Below are 16591 nucleotides of genomic sequence, written 5' to 3' on the forward strand. Positions count from 1 at the left end.
TGGTTTTTTTTGAAAGCAAAGTGTTAAAAAATGAGAGTGTTCATAGTCCTCTGGATAGGGAATGATATAGATACACTGCATGTATTTAGAAAAATCTACTTTTTGGCTTCCTTTTCGAAACTTTCTGGGATCCCATCTTTTCCACCTTTGATAAATTGAGTAGCAGATGATCCTGTTGGCAGAGGGAGGATATTATGAATCATGTTTTGAGGACAGTCTAACATGAGATTCAGTAAGAGCTAAAGCATTTGTCATATCCAATCGTTGTCCAAAGCTTTGGGATCTACCATTTCATAGCATGACAGAATCAGAATCCTGTCATAGTGTGGCCTCTGAGATGATCCAGTTTGCATCCATTCCTGAAAGAAGACTTTGTTACAGAGTCATTTATTTTCAGAGGCTGTCTCCTGCACAGCAAAAGGATGTCACCTCCCTTGCTTCTCCAGCCCTCTTTGAATCAGATCATGTAAAAGCATAGCACAGAAGTAGCGTCTGTCTCCATATTATCTCAGCAGTCAGGCAATGAACCTTTACAATCTGCTTGTTTTCCTCTGTGGCATCCGAACTTTTCCTGGTGCCAAGTTACCTTGCCGTATTTGCTCTTAGAAAGGATTGAAGCCTGTAGAAAAGCTAATAGCTGGGAATGGGGATCTTCAACAGGCAGACCCTCTCCCATGAATTGAAAGTCATTTGAATACTGATAGCTAGGAGATAAGTCTTTAAAGGCAAGTACCTTTAGATGACAGCTACACCTACAGCCTAATGAAATTTGCAGAGATTTGTAAAATTCAGGTCAAACATACTTTAAGGAATCACTGGTTTCCACAGTGTTTGCCCAGCAGTGTTTTCTTATCTCTCAGTAATAAAAATTTTACAAAGGTTCCCAAGAATTATTTGTCACTTCTTTTTCAAGAATTACAAGCCAAACTGCTTCCTCTTCTGCCTCAATTTTTTCTTCCCCAAGACTGTGAAGATGTAAAAGGAGTAGGCCAAAAGCTGTGCTCCTTTATAGAACAGTTTACAGCAGTATCCTTGGGCAAGAACCCTAAAAATATGTTTTTCTTCATAGTACTACAGCCGTCTGCGAAAAGTGCTGGATCTCATTGATGAGAGAGCAGAATCAATTGTAAAGAGCAACTTAGTCATAAAATAATTCCTTTTCATTTTAACTCTTAATATTTACCTATATTGTTCCAGCATCATATGAATAGAATTTCTTAGCAGACCTTATATATCTATCCTCATTTACTAAACAGGCTATTATAAAGATATTCAGCTGTTTAAGACAGTTGTAAATTTCTGAAAGGTAACTCATAAATGCAGCATCCATGTACAACACAAATGTCAGCGATTTCTTGAAAATAAGTCAGGAGAGGTCATTGTTAGAAGTATTTCTGTAAGATTCTATAGCAGCTGATGAAAGATTATTAGTCCCCAGTAGCTTCATCACTTGTGCTTTGTGCAAACTCTAAACTTAAAGGTTATGAGTGCTATGGTACTGTTCAGGTGCACCATGAATAGTCTTTCACTCAAAATGATTCTCATTTGTTAAATCTGGAAATGTACTTTCTCCTGGCCTTAATTTTCATGTAGTTCTTCATATTCTAAATGGCAGCTGAAGGCAAGCAGAAATAGTGAGTAATTGATTTAACAACCTAAGACAAGTACAAGGAAGTAGAAAAGTTTGTCTTAGTGCTTGATGTGACCTGAGAGAGCTGCTTTAGACTTTTTTTCTAAACAGTACCTCAGCACCTTGGGCCAGCAAAGTGGCCTTTAAGCCTGAATGAGCATGACTTTTTTTTTTTTCCTCAGTGCAAAGCTCCGGTATTTCATCTTTCAAACTGTTTTACAGCACTCAGAGCAGAATTATATTGACAAGGTTAGAATTCATCTCCTAGAGGAGAATACTGTGCTCCTCCTGTTAAGTGCTAATATAACATTTATGTGTTGGTAGCTTAATAACAGCCCCAGCTAGCCTAATGAAAGTACTGAAAGCAAACAGTACTCAGTGAGATTTTATTATGACTGAAGTGACTGCAATTTGAGACAAATTATCCCTATTTTTGTTCCCATATCAAAACCAGAAATGCTAAAGCAATTGCTACATGTTTGGTATAGAATTAGACTCCACTATCGTTAATATAGAAGTAAGTGCATTTTTCATGTAAACAGCTCACGAGGGTCAAGCATCAAAGATATTCTGTGCAAAATGCTTGTCAATAACTTTGTGAGTGAATTCTGAAATAAAGTGCCTGTAACCTGTCATTATTTCTTTCTCTCAAAGTTGAGAGCGAGTGGTTGAAAATTGAGCTTGTGAATTGAAGGTACTGTGAGTTATATGGCCTTATCGACTTCAGGCAAAATGACAGGTTTGCCTTGTTATTATTTTTCTTTTCAGAGTTCAGGCAATGGACAATATTACCAGTATATACTGCAGTGTAAGCAAATTGGTATATAAAAAAAGTTATTATCTGTGTATACAAAGAAGATGGTGTAAGTCACTAACATTAAAAATGCTTAATATATTGTCTTTCCATGACAATGGAGGAAAAAGTAAGAAAAAAAAAAATATCTGCTGGCCAGAATAAGCATTTCAACTGTTCAACTATTTGAACAGTTGTTCAAAAAAAAAAAGTGTGTTCAGAGAGCAGTGTGTGTTCAGATAAGTTAATGTAAATTCATACTTTTAGAGAGTATGTATATCATAAAATGGGGTTGCTTTCCATAAATAGACCTTGTTGTATACATAATAGGAGTATAAGTATATGTATTTAAGTATAAGGTAACAGCAGACCTAAATGTGTGTACTGATTTTGGCTGGGATGGAGTTAACTTTCTTCATAGCAACCTGCATGGTGCTCTGGTTTGGATTTGGGACCAAAACAGCGTTGATAACACACCAGGGATTTTAGCTATTGCTGAGCAGCGCTTACACAGCGTCAAGGCCTTCTCTGCTTGTCATACTGCCCTGCCACTGAGCAGGCTGGGGGCACACAAGAAGCTGGGAGGGGACACAGCTGGGACAGCTGACCTCAACTGACCAAAGAGATATTTCTTTCAATATAACATCATATTCAGCCATAAAAACTAAGGGGAGAGGTCTTTGTGAGGATAGCCATTGCTCACAGTCTAGCTGAGTATCAGTCTGCTGGTGGGGAGGTGTTGAGTAATAGCCTTTGCCTTGCTTGGTTTCTTTTTCTGCTTGCTTCTTCCTTTTTTCTTCCTTTTTTCTTCACTTACTAAACCATTTTTATCTTGATCCACAAGTTTTCTCACCTGTGCCACTGGGGAGAGAAGGAGTAACCAAGCAGCTGTGTGGTGCTCAGCTGCTGGATGGAGTCATCCCACCGCAATGTATTGTTCCTAGTTTGAAGCTCTAAGGTTGTTTTTGTTTGTATTCAGGTGAAAAAGGATTGAATACATAGCAACAATACAGGGACAAGATAATTCTTTTATAAACTCAGGTTAGTTAAGATTCAAAGGTAATGCTATTTAATGCACAAAGGTACAATTAATTTGGGTTGAAATGGCTACAAATTCACAATTTCTTCCTCTGTCTCATGGAAGAGTGTTTCAGTATTTTGAAACATTATATTCACTTTCTATACCTGTTAACATGCTACAGTGCAATTCATACTAAAATTTTTACAAAGAAGAAAACAGAAAACCTGTCCTACTTCTTTAATACCATCAGAAGAAAAGGAACTCAGTTACTCAGAGTTAGCTTACCAAGTTAGCTAATTAGATGTGCTGGTTGATGTGAAAACGATTTAAATATATTTTCTAAATGAGCTCTGCTATTAAGAAAACATGTTTTATCTTCTAAGAGGGTTTGTTGAAGATCATACTGCTGTTCAGAACTATCTGAACTGTATCTTTGCTGTATCTGAACTGTACCTTTAGTACTCCAACTTTTGAAATAAATCTTATGTGCTTTACTAATTTCTGTAGTTTTGGTAGTTCCTACCATTTCTATTCTTCAAAGACCATTGGTACGGACAAAAGTTACTGTATACAAAAAGACTTTTTTTAATTGCAAAATCAGTGCAAAATACATGATGATCAGCATTTTTTAAAATGGTACAGGCATAATAGTTTGAGATTGAAAAAATGAGCAGATATTAACTGTCAGACAAATCCATAATTGCTCAAGATGACTTTTCAATAAGAAGGAAAGTTTAGGGGAAAAACAGTCTCCATGAAATAACTACTGCACATACTTTTTGGAATATATCAATGAATATGAGCAACATTAATTTCTACCAGCTCTGTAATACGCACAATATTTTGTTTATCTTTTAGGTTGAAGATTCAGAGATGTATCATGATGTAACTGCAGTGTGTGGGTTGCTTGCTGTGGTTGTAATATCTCACCTACCCAGAGATGCTGCCATTGAATGGCATGTTATTGCAGTAGTTGATGATCCACTCCAAAGAAAACATTTTGCAACGAAGATGTTGTCAAAGGACTTCCAAATTGAGTGTGAATCTGTGGAGTCTAGTTCTGCACCTTGCGCATCAATCTCTGTACGTCTGAGCTTGATTTCACCATCCGCTTCTCAGCTTGATTTAGATGGACCTCTTCATGACTTAGTTTCTATGTTTAGACAAGCTGTTGAGAAACTTTCAGAAGACCACAGTGCAAGTCCTTTGTCTTTTAGAGCTTTCTTCAAGGCAGATATCTTTGATGCTGAAACACTACAAACAGGTAAGACTTACGATGACAGAAACCAGGTGTTAATACTAAGCATAAGGTAATTTTTGTTTACTTCTACAAAAGGTTTCATTGGAAGAAGACATTTTAGAAGTGCCTTTCAAGGACAGGTGGCCAAGAAGGTCACTATTATATGGCTTGTATCAGGAATAGTGTGGCCAGCAGCACTAGGGAAGTGATCGTCCCCCTGTACTTGGCACTGGTGAGGCTGCATCTCATATACTGTGTTCAGTTTTGGGCCTCTCACTACACGTAAGACATTGAGGTGCTGGAGCGTGTCCAAAGAAGGGCAACGAAGGTGCTGAAGGGTCTGGAGCACAAGTCTTATGAGGAGTGGCTGAGGGAACTGGGGGTGTTTAGTCTGGAGAAAAGGAGGCTCAGGAGAGACCTTATCGCTCTCTACAACTACCTGAAAGGAGGCTGTAGCAAGGTGGGTGTTGGTCTCTTCTCCGAAGCAGCAAATGATAGGACAAGAGGTAATGGCCTCAAGTTGCACCAGGGGAGGTTTAGATTGGATATTAGGAAAAATTTCTTCACCAAAAGGATTGTCAAGCGTTGGAACATGCTGCCCAGGGAAGTGGTTGGGTTACCATCCGTGGAGGTATTTAAAAGACGTGTAAATGTGGTGCTTAGGGCCATGGTTTAGTGGTGGACTTGGCAGTGTTAGGTTTACAGTTGGACTCGATCTTAAAGGTCTTTTCCAACCTAAATCATTCTATGTTTCTATGATTAAGATACATTTGTTCTTTTTCTGGTGACCAGGGGTGCTTCTTATATAGAATGGCTCTATTCTTGGACATTTGGAAGTCCAAACAGGACAAAGCCCTGGATTACTTGTTCTGATCTCACAGCTGACCTGACTTTGAGAAAGAGGTTGGATTAGACGATCTCACTTCAGTCTGAGTTATTCTGTGATTCCATGAAAGAGAAGTTGCTGAGAAATCCAGTCACCTCAGGGTCGAACATAGGGAGAATAAACCTTCTGCATAAAAGTCTTTGAACAGTTGTCCATTTGCTAGCCTTTTTTTGTCATGATCTAAAACTGTGTTCAAATAACCAAATTCTGTGTGCTAACAGGCACTCTTTTGAGAATAAATAACAAAATATTAGTGTTTTAAAACAAGGAAATGGTGTTGTATCCTCTAGATTAGAGAGTGTCCAGTTTTGAACATAGGCTGATTCCTTACCAATTTACTTAAATAGAACTTGCTAACCAAACAAATTTACTGGTTTTTTCCCAATGTTTATTTATTCAAAATCTCATTTCCTTATCAAGTAAAGAGAATACAGAACAATAAATATAATGTTGCAACTATAATTTATTTCTTATGTTGTACATCTGTATTTTGGGCTATGCTCAATTTGGGACAACTAACAATGCAAGAACACAAAAGCTTATTTTATCTGTCAGGCCTACAAAACTCATAGACCATACCTGTATTGAAATCAGTAAGAGCTTTGTTACCAATTTGAGAAGGAACAAAATCATATCCTTAGTCTATATTTATCTCAAACATGCATGCACTTTAAAAATCCTTGCAGACCACAACTGATCCATATTAATTAGCTGACATAAATGTTAGCCCTCAAATATTCTACTGTCCTATTTTTTTTTCTTAACCTGCAGCAGTTTTTGAAGAAAACTCAACTTGACATTGTTTAATAGATTTAAAGTACAGGAATTGAAAGCTATAAAAATGTGGCATAGAATAAGCATATTTAATCCAGGAAGCAAGGAATGAACATATAGTCTGACAGAATGTTGTTGGTTTTGCTACATCTTGTTTAAGAGCTAAAAGGAAACCTGATAAAACATGTTCCTGGCATGGGATTAACATTACCGTTTTGCCTGCTTTCTTTCTGATATTTCTCAGGCCATAGAATAATTGCTTCCAAATAAATTTCATTTGCTTTATTAAATATGTTGTTCAATCTAATGTATAAATTGTGCACATAAAAATTTGATTCATTTCCATTCATGTTATACTACCAGTGGCATAGACATAGAAAGATTTGTTGTGATTGTCATATATTCATTCTGGTTGTGTTCAGATCTCTGCACTGTCATAATAATTCCCGTCATTATAGCAATTTTATCATTATCCCCACTGGTAAGAAATACATTCTTGCAAATCTGTGGAATATATAGAATACATTAAATTTACAAGTAGCACTAATTCATTGATGAAGAATTTAAAAATAACTTCTTTTCCACTTACGAAAAATTTCTAGAAAGTTCATGTAATGGGAAGAAGAAATATGCTATATATTTGAAAACAATTTCTCAAATTAAAATAGTTGTTGCTGAATTGTGTCTTACTGATAGTTTCAATCTGATATAAGACTATTATATATGTACTGTTTCTGATTCAAAATCAGAAGACTAATTTTTAATATATTGTTAAGACACAGGGACATATGTAAGTGTTCTGCTAATATGTGTCCTTGGAGCCTTGAGAGGCATGTAGTCTCCAGTGAAGCCTCTTCAGCTTTCCAAAGGATGCAGCATATTACTCAACTATGTCCTTGTCTGTCTTTTGTACTATTATTATACTTCTCATAATTTAAAATGTACTCACACATATATATTAACTCTCAATTTAAAAAGCACAGTATAAGGTCTCCAAGATGTTCCCATTCATTTCAGTATCCCGTAGACAGTGTCCATAAGCAAGATTACATAGTCTATGTTTTATCTTCCCAGTTATTATTGGCAATCTTTAGTTTTGACTGGCAGAGCTCCTGCAAATGTGTGGGTCCTTTAGCGTGCTTCACAGATGTAATATACCAGAACTAATATCAGGTGTTTCTTTTGAGTCCCGTGATATTTTAACCTGCCTGTAACACCAGCCCAAGGTGTTAGAGATTGTTAAGTTCTGATGACCACATCTTCTGGTTTCTCATAGTGTATTCCTGTTTTCCTCTTGAGCCTTAAGGTGGTCTTCACGTTTCATCTACAACAGCCCATTAACTTGTCAGCCTTCTTCCTAAATCCAAGGGACCAAGGGAGAAAAAAAAAGGTGTGTTTTACATTACCCAGAAGTTTAATTCAGTACCTGAACAGAATTCAAAACATACTTAAAATCTATTTAGGCAAGTTCAAATAAGCTTGTTCTGCTTGCAGAATGCACAAATCTGAACGTGGCAAGTCACAAGAGGGAACACTACTAGCTTCCAAAATAGCACTCGTTTGTTTCTTATCATCTCTGAGCATGGCCAAAACTTGCTCATACCTGTCTCTGTAGACTTGCTCTAAGATACTTTCAGTATTTGGATGTCTCTGTGGCGATTTCTACTACGTCCAAAAGTTACTTTCTGTTGTGAGTGTGTCTGGGTGGGTATCAGAATTTACTTACACTACTGTGCTGGTTTTGGCTGGGATAGAGTTAATTTTCTTCATAGTAGCTAGTATGGGGCTATGTTTTGCATTTGTGCTGAAAACAGTGTTGATAACACAGGGATGTTTTAGTTACTGCTGAGCAGTGCTTACACAGAGTCAAGGCCTTTTCTGCTCCTCACACCACCCCACCAGTGATCAGGCTGGGGGTGCACAAGAAGTTGGGAGGGGACACAGCTGGGACAGCTGACCCCAGCTGACCAAAGGGATATTCCATAACATATGACATCATGCTCAGCATATAAAGCTGGGGGAAGAGGAAGGAAAGGGGAGACGTTCGGAGTGATGGTGTTTGTCTTCCCAAGTAACTGTTAACGCATGACGGAGCCCTGCTTTCCTGGAGATGGCTGAACACCTGCCTGCCGATGGGAAGTAGTGAATGAATTCCTTGTTTCGCTTTGCTCATGTGCGCAGCTTTTGCTTTGCCTATTAAACTGTCTTTATCTCAACCCACAAGTTTTCTCACTTTTACTCTTCTGATTCTCTCCCCCGCCCCACCAGGGGGGAGTGAGCGAGCAGCTGTGTGGTGCTCGGTTGCTGGCGAGGGTTAAACCTCAGGTAGCTGGTAAAACTGTCTTTCAAACACAGAATAGCATTTTACTAGGACACAGGATAAAGAAGAAATGTACTGATGTTGACTTGAAAATCTGCAGGCCTAATAGACGGACTCTTAAAAATATTGTTTCTTTGATGTGGCTGCCAGAACACAAATGATATTGAGAAAGCAGTTTTTCAGTTGCAGTTTTTCAGTTGCCATTTATTAATTCAGCTCAGGTAGTGCTGGTTTGCTAACCATCTGTATGATGATCTGTTAGTGACATGTTTGATCTCTGACGTGTTAGACATTGTTAATCCCACAAGTAGGTCTGTCCTTTTGGAGTCTTCAACCACCATCAGATGCATTGTCTGCTGAGGAAAGATAATATTAATAACATAGCAAGGGATGCTAGACACTGCTATTCAAATATTTTTAATGTGAAACACATCAGACAGAGGTGTCTATAATGGAAAAGGCAAACGTTATCATGTCTCAGAAATCAGGAGAGATGGTTGAGGAGATAACTGTTCCAATCTTAGTGGATTTCAGGTGGACTTCCATCATGTCATAAGATTAGCAAATAGTCTTCAATAATTCTTGTAAGATCTTGAATTGCAATGTATTGTCTCCTCTAGCAAAAGCATGGAAAAGAATAAAGGTACTTTTTTCTGATTAGAACTTAAAATCATTGGAGTGAAAGGAGGAAATACTGCCACAGATCTTCTCAAATGAACCTCTGATTAGGTGAGTGCTTTTTTGGTGCAAAGAAATTGTCATTTATTTAAAACTGTCCAAATAGATTAGAGAAATTTGTTTGTACCTGACACAGTAAGATGAGAACCAGGAATATGTATACTCTGCATATTGTGACAGGTTATTGGAAATTATTATAGCCAGTGTTACTGATGTCAAAAGAAGCTAAAGGTTTGTAATGCAAATTTGAGACAGATAGCTTTCTGTCATCCTAAGACCAGATATAAAGTTTTATTGAACAAAATGTAGTACTGATGGTGAACTTCTCAGAGGCAATCCCTCATAACATACGAGAGCATTATGGGCACCGTGCTGAGACCACAGAACGTGTTAGAAGTAGGAGGATTAGATTAAGCTGACATATATACTTAGTAAGATGGTGTTAAGCCTTTAGAAGTCTTTAACATAAATTTGACTATTTCTTTCTTACTCTCATTTAAATATGCATTAATATAAACGTGTCAGGACGATTTGCTATACCATCCAGTTGACTAGATTATACTTCAGTATAGGAAAGAAGAATGTTCATAAGTCATCCCATTATGATTTCACAAGCCTTGTTCACAGGATATATGCAAAATATTTTTGAATATTTATTAGGGAGTAGAAAAGGTCCTGCATTCACCAGAACATCATATTACATAATCCCTTTTAATACTATAGAAAAAATTAAGTGGGAATATAAAAAAGCAAAAGAGAACAGGAATAGAAAGACAGTCTGGTAGCAGCATTAAAATGAATGTATAATTAGTTTTAAATGTGGCTCTACTCTGTAAACGCTTAGGACTAAAAGACTGTTGGTACTTATGTGTTTATGAGGTTTCAATGATACTATAGTTTAAAAACAAATCTAATATGGGTTGAGTATAGTTCAACTGGACTGTAGAAAATCTTGCTTGAAATGGGACTGTCTCTTCTGTTGAAAGAGAAGCCGTGGTGATTAGGCACTCAGTTAGGAGTCCTTGCACTGACATAGTAACACCCTGACACATGTACAACATATGGCTTTTAAACTAAAGGTTTTCCATCTGATAAGATTTAAAGTACTCCATTTATTAAAATACTGCATTATCAACACATTTTCTAGATGTTTTCCAAAACACACAGTTTCCAGTACTGGTAGATATACATTACGTAGTGTAAATCTAAGAGAAGTGGAAGAAGATCAAGTGAAGATACCGAGATGGATTTTCTTAATAGCACACGTCCATGTGCATTAGAGTTTAATATTCTTTAACTAATGCACTTTAAATTCACACTGGGAATTTATTTCAACTTAACTTTCTTGATGGATATGCCCTAATACACTGGGAAACAATTTCCCATGGGGACAGCTGGAATCTCAACCTCCAAACATTTGTATGCAGGCCTACATATTCTCATGTGAGTAACTGGTATTTACTCAGCAGTCATGGAGCACTCATGTGAGACAGTCTTAACAATCATTAAGAACTGTTTTCTGAGTAACAATGAAGCAGGTACATAAGTGTTGATAATTTTTAAGTTCTGGTCCTTTTGAAATCAAGCTTTGCAATCACTAACTAATGAAGTAGTTGTTGTGACTAATATACATGATTTGGCCAACAAAAATATTTTTTAAATATCATGATACTGTCTCAAATAGGCTGTAAAAATTGAATGTGGTCTTCTACCCAATTCCATTAATTTAGGCTATATGGAAAATGTGAGAACAGTTGCCAACCTAAAAGAAGAGGAAAATTTCACTTTAAATTTCTTTGGTTTCCTGTTAAGAAAACAAAGAATTTGCCAAGTATAATAGTTCAAGCAGCAGACCTACACTGCTGCTGCTCAAAAAAAAAAAAGAAAAAAGGTTCAATTAGTACTTGGGGAAATGAATCAGATTATAATATACATAAGCAATTAGGAAATACTGATGTGATTCATGAGTGGGTTTAAAATGACATTTTAAAAGGGTAAAAGTAGATAAATTTGGTCTTGAGCCACAGAGGTGGCTTTGCAATCTTGCTATTGCTACCCAAACTATCCAGTCAAGAGATCTGATATATTAAATGACTGTTAACATGCTGAAATTTTAAACTTTTTATATCAGTTTTCAAGGTTGTGCTGTTACTGTATCTACTGCAAGTCACTGTATATATATATATTTTTATCAGAACATCTCACATAAAATTATGGGGGAAGGATTTTTTTGTTTGCTATCAAAGACATGGGGAAATTGTTTTAATAGTAATATAGCCTCTTGACTGAATTTGCATAGGAAAGTGTTTTATGACTGTGAGGCAGCTTAAAATATATTAGATCCTACTTTAGGGCAGTGGCCTTCTGTCCTTTAGGATGGGAAATTTATTTTTTAAGAGCACAGATACTAGACTGATAAAAATTCAACCACTTGGTGCCAAGGCCAGGTGGCAAAGTTAGAACTTGTCCTTATTCAAAGCGGACAGCATGTGACATCTAAATGTTATGTATTGCATAGTCATACATAAAAATCTTGGCTAAAATTTTAATTGGAAATAAAGTCTTTAATTGCTTCCCCCAAGATTGATCTAGAACATACACCTTTTATCCTTGATACAGAACACTAGCAATATATTGGTAAGGTTGTTTTAAAGCTACTGAGTGCAACTTCATATTTCTTTCAGAATTTCTGCCACTAAAATCTAGGTTACTCTATCCCTCCTATTATGTTTTCACATTATGTTGATGTGCTCCTGAGCTCTTCACCAAATTCATTATTTGTATAGACTTTTTAATTTTCCTGTTGAAGATTTACATATAGTGACTTGTAGGGCAGAACGGACCTGTCAGAAAATAGACTTTTTGTAGAGAAAGTCATAGATTGTAAAGAAGAATATCCTAAATTTGCTAACGTGTCAAAAACTGATTTGCTTTCCCCACATAATCAGTTTGGAAGATGTTAGACATTTTTTATGGTGATCCAGACAGTGGCTTTGCTGCTTGATGTTAGTTAATAAGTTATCTCAATAAACATTGGAATTTGTTAAAAGCAGTAGGCTAGAAGGTGAATATCTTAAGGGAACAGATGTGAAGAAACTTATGGAATGAGAACCCAACGTATTCTGTAATGAGTCAGAAGGGGTAATTTTGATAATTAGCTCTACCAGGAGTCCGAACAAATTAATACTCTTCTGGAAAATGGGTATCTTCTGGACAGGTGTATGTATACATAGTCTATCCATATATGCCTAAGGGTCTGCCTACATGCATAAAATGAATAAGTACAAACATCCTACTACAATGTCAAAATTAATTTTGAGAAACTTTGTTTAGTGCTTTGTTGACAGAGAACAACTACAAAAGCATCTTGTAACAATGACATCAGGCATGCAATCATTGCCAAAGTTGGATCATCTGGTGTTTAATATGTAAGGCATATATGATCTGTCTATCTATCCAGAAACCATTTGTGACAAACTCAGTTTTTAAGGACACATCACAGATTATGGTTTACAATTACATAGGAAGTTTTTCTCTGAGACTGTTTCAACATGCCAACATTTTGGCACCAGTTCTGCAATTCTAAATCAGTAAACATTGAAAGAACTTAGATTTCTAGAGACCTCTGCATCATTTATACAGATCCCTTTCTATATTCTTTTTTTTTATAAGTGAAGAAAAAAACTATGGTGTTGTTTAAACCAATGAAATTACATCTGACTTAGGAAGTCCACTGATCTTAAAGTAATTGCAGGCTGAAAGTGAACTGGGGATAATATCATACCTGCTTCCCTTGTTATTACTCATTCTAGATATTTAGGACCATTGCTTGAAACAGAATACTGCAGTCGGTGGACCTTTGGCATGCCTAGCTTGTCTTTTGTATTTCCTCTTCTTTAGTACCAAAATGCTTGCCATTTGCTCTTTGTCTAGCAGGCCTAAGAAATAGTTCAGTGAAAGAAAAGAGTGAATTTTGCAAGGAAGAACTGTGTACAGAGCTACATTTCCAACCAATAACAATATAAATAACAACACTCTAACAGTAGCAGGAAGATGGATGAGTAGGTGGATAGCTTGTTCCTGGGGAGGTTCCTGGGTTGGTTCAGTGTGTCTGCTGTCCCATCGAACGGATGATCCACAGCAGGATTGAATGACTGTTGGCTGGCTGACCGTTGTCAGTCATTCTGTGACATAACCTCTGCACTAAGAAGTACCATTTCAATCCTCTTCTCTGATAACTTTTCCTAACCCCCTTTGAAAGAATTGCTGATTGATAGCAGAAGCTGTACTTCAGTATTTTTCATCCAGAGAAATCAAGGAGTTTTAGCACTGCTAATATCAATAGCCTGGAAAATGGGTATTATATCTACTGACTGTCAAACTATTAGGTTTGACAATAAACCTAAATAAACTATGACTACAAACTTCCTTTCTCCTCATACTGTTAAATGACAATTCACATGTGAAGTTAAGTATTTGAGACTGGAAATCTTCCTGCCCCAGCAATATGTGTTAAGAAGCTGACAAATCTTTATCCCATGGTGTTTTTTTCTCCTCCAGTTTTCTAAAGCTTTTGGATGCACCACCAGATCCTTATTTCCCAGGCTTGGGTTATTCCGCTTAGTCCACTCTCCAGAAATCACCCTCACAGCTGCAGTTCTGATACTGAAATTTCCCCATTGCTTGGTCTATATGCTCAGAGCAGTAGTGGGCATCACTCTTGGATGGGAAGAGGAAAGGCCAGGTGTCAGAACTAGCACTGACCGATAGCCAGAAACATCAATAAATCTTAACTCAAAGCCTTCCACTTCCTTTTCCGTTTCCCCTCCAGTTCTTCTCCAGTCTCTCACAGTTAATTTCTTTCTGTAAGATCTTGCCTTTTGTCAACTGTAGACACCACTGATAGAGCCTATTAGGTTTTGCCAGATGTCTTGACTATCAGAAGTCATGCTTAGCTTTCCTCATTGGGACTTTTCATAGAGTTAAGCAGAAAATCTAACTTTCAAGGCTCTGATAAATGTAATAGGTAAACAGGCAATAGCTAAAATTCGTTTTGAAAACTCTTCCAGTGTCAGTCCTGTGGAAATCCTCTGTCCTGCAAACTGTTGGAAATGGTATCTTCTCTTCCCTGCCCAGATATATCTGTTCAATATATCAGGTATCAAATTCAGCTGTCAACAGTCTCTCAGCAATGCATCTGAATAGTCTCTGAGGTTATCTGAAAAGTTTGGCCATTTGCTTGGAGACAGATAAGACCTTGTTATCTAATGGCATGGAATAATTCTTTACAAAGATGTGAAGCTAAAAAAGAAGTAGAAATAATGCCCTGATTCAAACCACAAATGCAGGCAGAAACTTAACAGTGTGAGAAGATGATGCTGTGGGCATAGTTTGATTTAATAGCCTAGGTCTTGTCTTTTGTCCGTATGGGTAGTGGACACCAAAGAAACTGCCTTCCTGAAGCCCAGGGACAGCATGGACATGTAGCCAGTCAAAGCTGGACTGGGCAGCCAAACTTCGCATCCTAAATACTCAGCTTACTGTTTTCATTGTTATTACTCAATAACATCCCTTCTCTTGTTTTCTTTATGCAAATGAAAAGATACATACACTTTTTTTTTGAGGCTGCTAAAATGTGGATCTGGAGTTTCTTTTGATTCCAATCTCTTAAATTCTGTGAAAACTGTGACTGGAAACTGGTCTGAGGGATACTACTTAATAATCATTGTCTTAATTTTAGAAGTATTACAAATCAGATTTCTGATTAAAATATTTTCAGCATGCATTTGTAAAGAAGGGGGTTTTTGGTTTTGAAACACCTTTCAAAAGGTGTTTCCTTCTGACTGAGAAGGAAATATGTAAAAACTATGCTTAGCTTACTTAAAAGTACTGTAATTTTTAACCACTTACCACCTATTTAACAAGTTGGGCTTGGGGTTTCATTTGATTTGTCTGATATAATGATGCCATTACACCAAGAAGAAGTGAAGAGGAAAGTTTGTTTTGTTGTTTTTGCCATCTTCACTGTAACTTCTAACGCAAGAAAACAGCTGTAACTAACCATCAAAAGAAAGTATTTTGCCCTTGTCACACTTCATGCAATTTGACTTTGCATAATATATGCAATGGTGCTCCCAACAGTCTATTTCTTCTTAAAGTTCTGATAAATTTAGGTTCAAAATAGCATAAAGTTATTAGGTATAATTGAGAAATTTCCAATCCTTAGAAAAACAAGCATTGAGTTATTCGGGGTTTTTTTCCTTCCTTTGGACTTTGCTCAGCTTTTACTAGTAATGCATCATATCCACTGTGCTAGAATCCAATTAATAGCTCTAATTCATTGACACTGAAAGCACATTTATAACATAGTCCCTTTAGGCACTTCTTTTCTGCTTGCACTGTTAAGTCTAGAGTATCAACATTGGATAACTGGAGAACAGGTAAATTTTTCCCACTGTAACAAATCAGAACATTCCTTCTCTTTCTACATTATTTTTGATTAGCAGGAGTGTAGCCAGCAGGTTGAGGAAGGTGGGCTGGCATACCTGGAATACTAGGATAGGATAATAAGAGAAAGAGATCACCAAACTGGAGAAAGTCCAGAGAAGACCCACTAAAATAAAATGTCAGATGAGTGGCATATAGAACATATGAGAAAAGACTGAAGGAACTGGCTTTGTTCCACCTAGGGAAGAGAAGGCTATGGAGGAACCAAATTGCAGTGTTCCCTTGCCTTAATAGGCTCTGCAGAGAAGGAGACAGGATCTTTTCAGAGAGGCACTAGGAAAAGACAAGGAGCAACAGTCACAAGGTGCAGCAGGAGAAATTCCAGTTGGACAAGGAATGAATTTTTCTCCACAAGAGTGGTTGCATGCTGGCGCAGGCTGCCCAGAGGCTGTGGAACCTCCACCTTGGAGGTCTTCAAAATCCGACTGCACAAGGCCCTCAGCAAACTCCTCTAATGTCTAAAGTTGCCCCTGCTCTGAGCACGGGGGAGATGGAGTATATGATTTCTAGAGAACCTTACCAACCAAAATTATTCTCTGATTCCCAAAATTATTCTATGATTCCATATTATTATTAAATTACAATGAATCAGCCGAAAAGAGCGGCATTTAACTGCAGATTCTGAAAAAAAACCCACGGTTTCTTTCTGTCACTAATACTCCACAGTCTTACAAAAGATGGCTGCCGCTCCTTACTTGAATAATAATTACTGAAACCAACAAGAAAGTTCTTTCTATTGGAG

General features: G+C 37.1%; 1 protein-coding gene across 4 annotated transcripts in view; it reads left to right on the forward strand.

Annotated features, from left to right (window-relative positions):
- Positions 1-16591, forward strand: part of DPH6 (diphthamine biosynthesis 6) — a 214225-nt gene that overhangs the window by 166880 nt on the left and 30754 nt on the right. For all 4 annotated transcript variants that reach the window (XM_075712890.1, XM_075712891.1, XM_075712888.1 and 1 more), the window contains one exon: positions 4303-4708. In XM_075712890.1, coding sequence (XP_075569005.1) covers positions 4303-4708 — 406 coding nt within the window. The remainder of the gene's footprint in view (positions 1-4302; positions 4709-16591) is intronic.

The sequence above is a fragment of the Pelecanus crispus genome, chromosome 6 (genome assembly GCF_030463565.1).
Source record: "Pelecanus crispus isolate bPelCri1 chromosome 6, bPelCri1.pri, whole genome shotgun sequence".
In the NCBI taxonomy this organism is placed as follows: domain Eukaryota; kingdom Metazoa; phylum Chordata; class Aves; order Pelecaniformes; family Pelecanidae; genus Pelecanus; species Pelecanus crispus.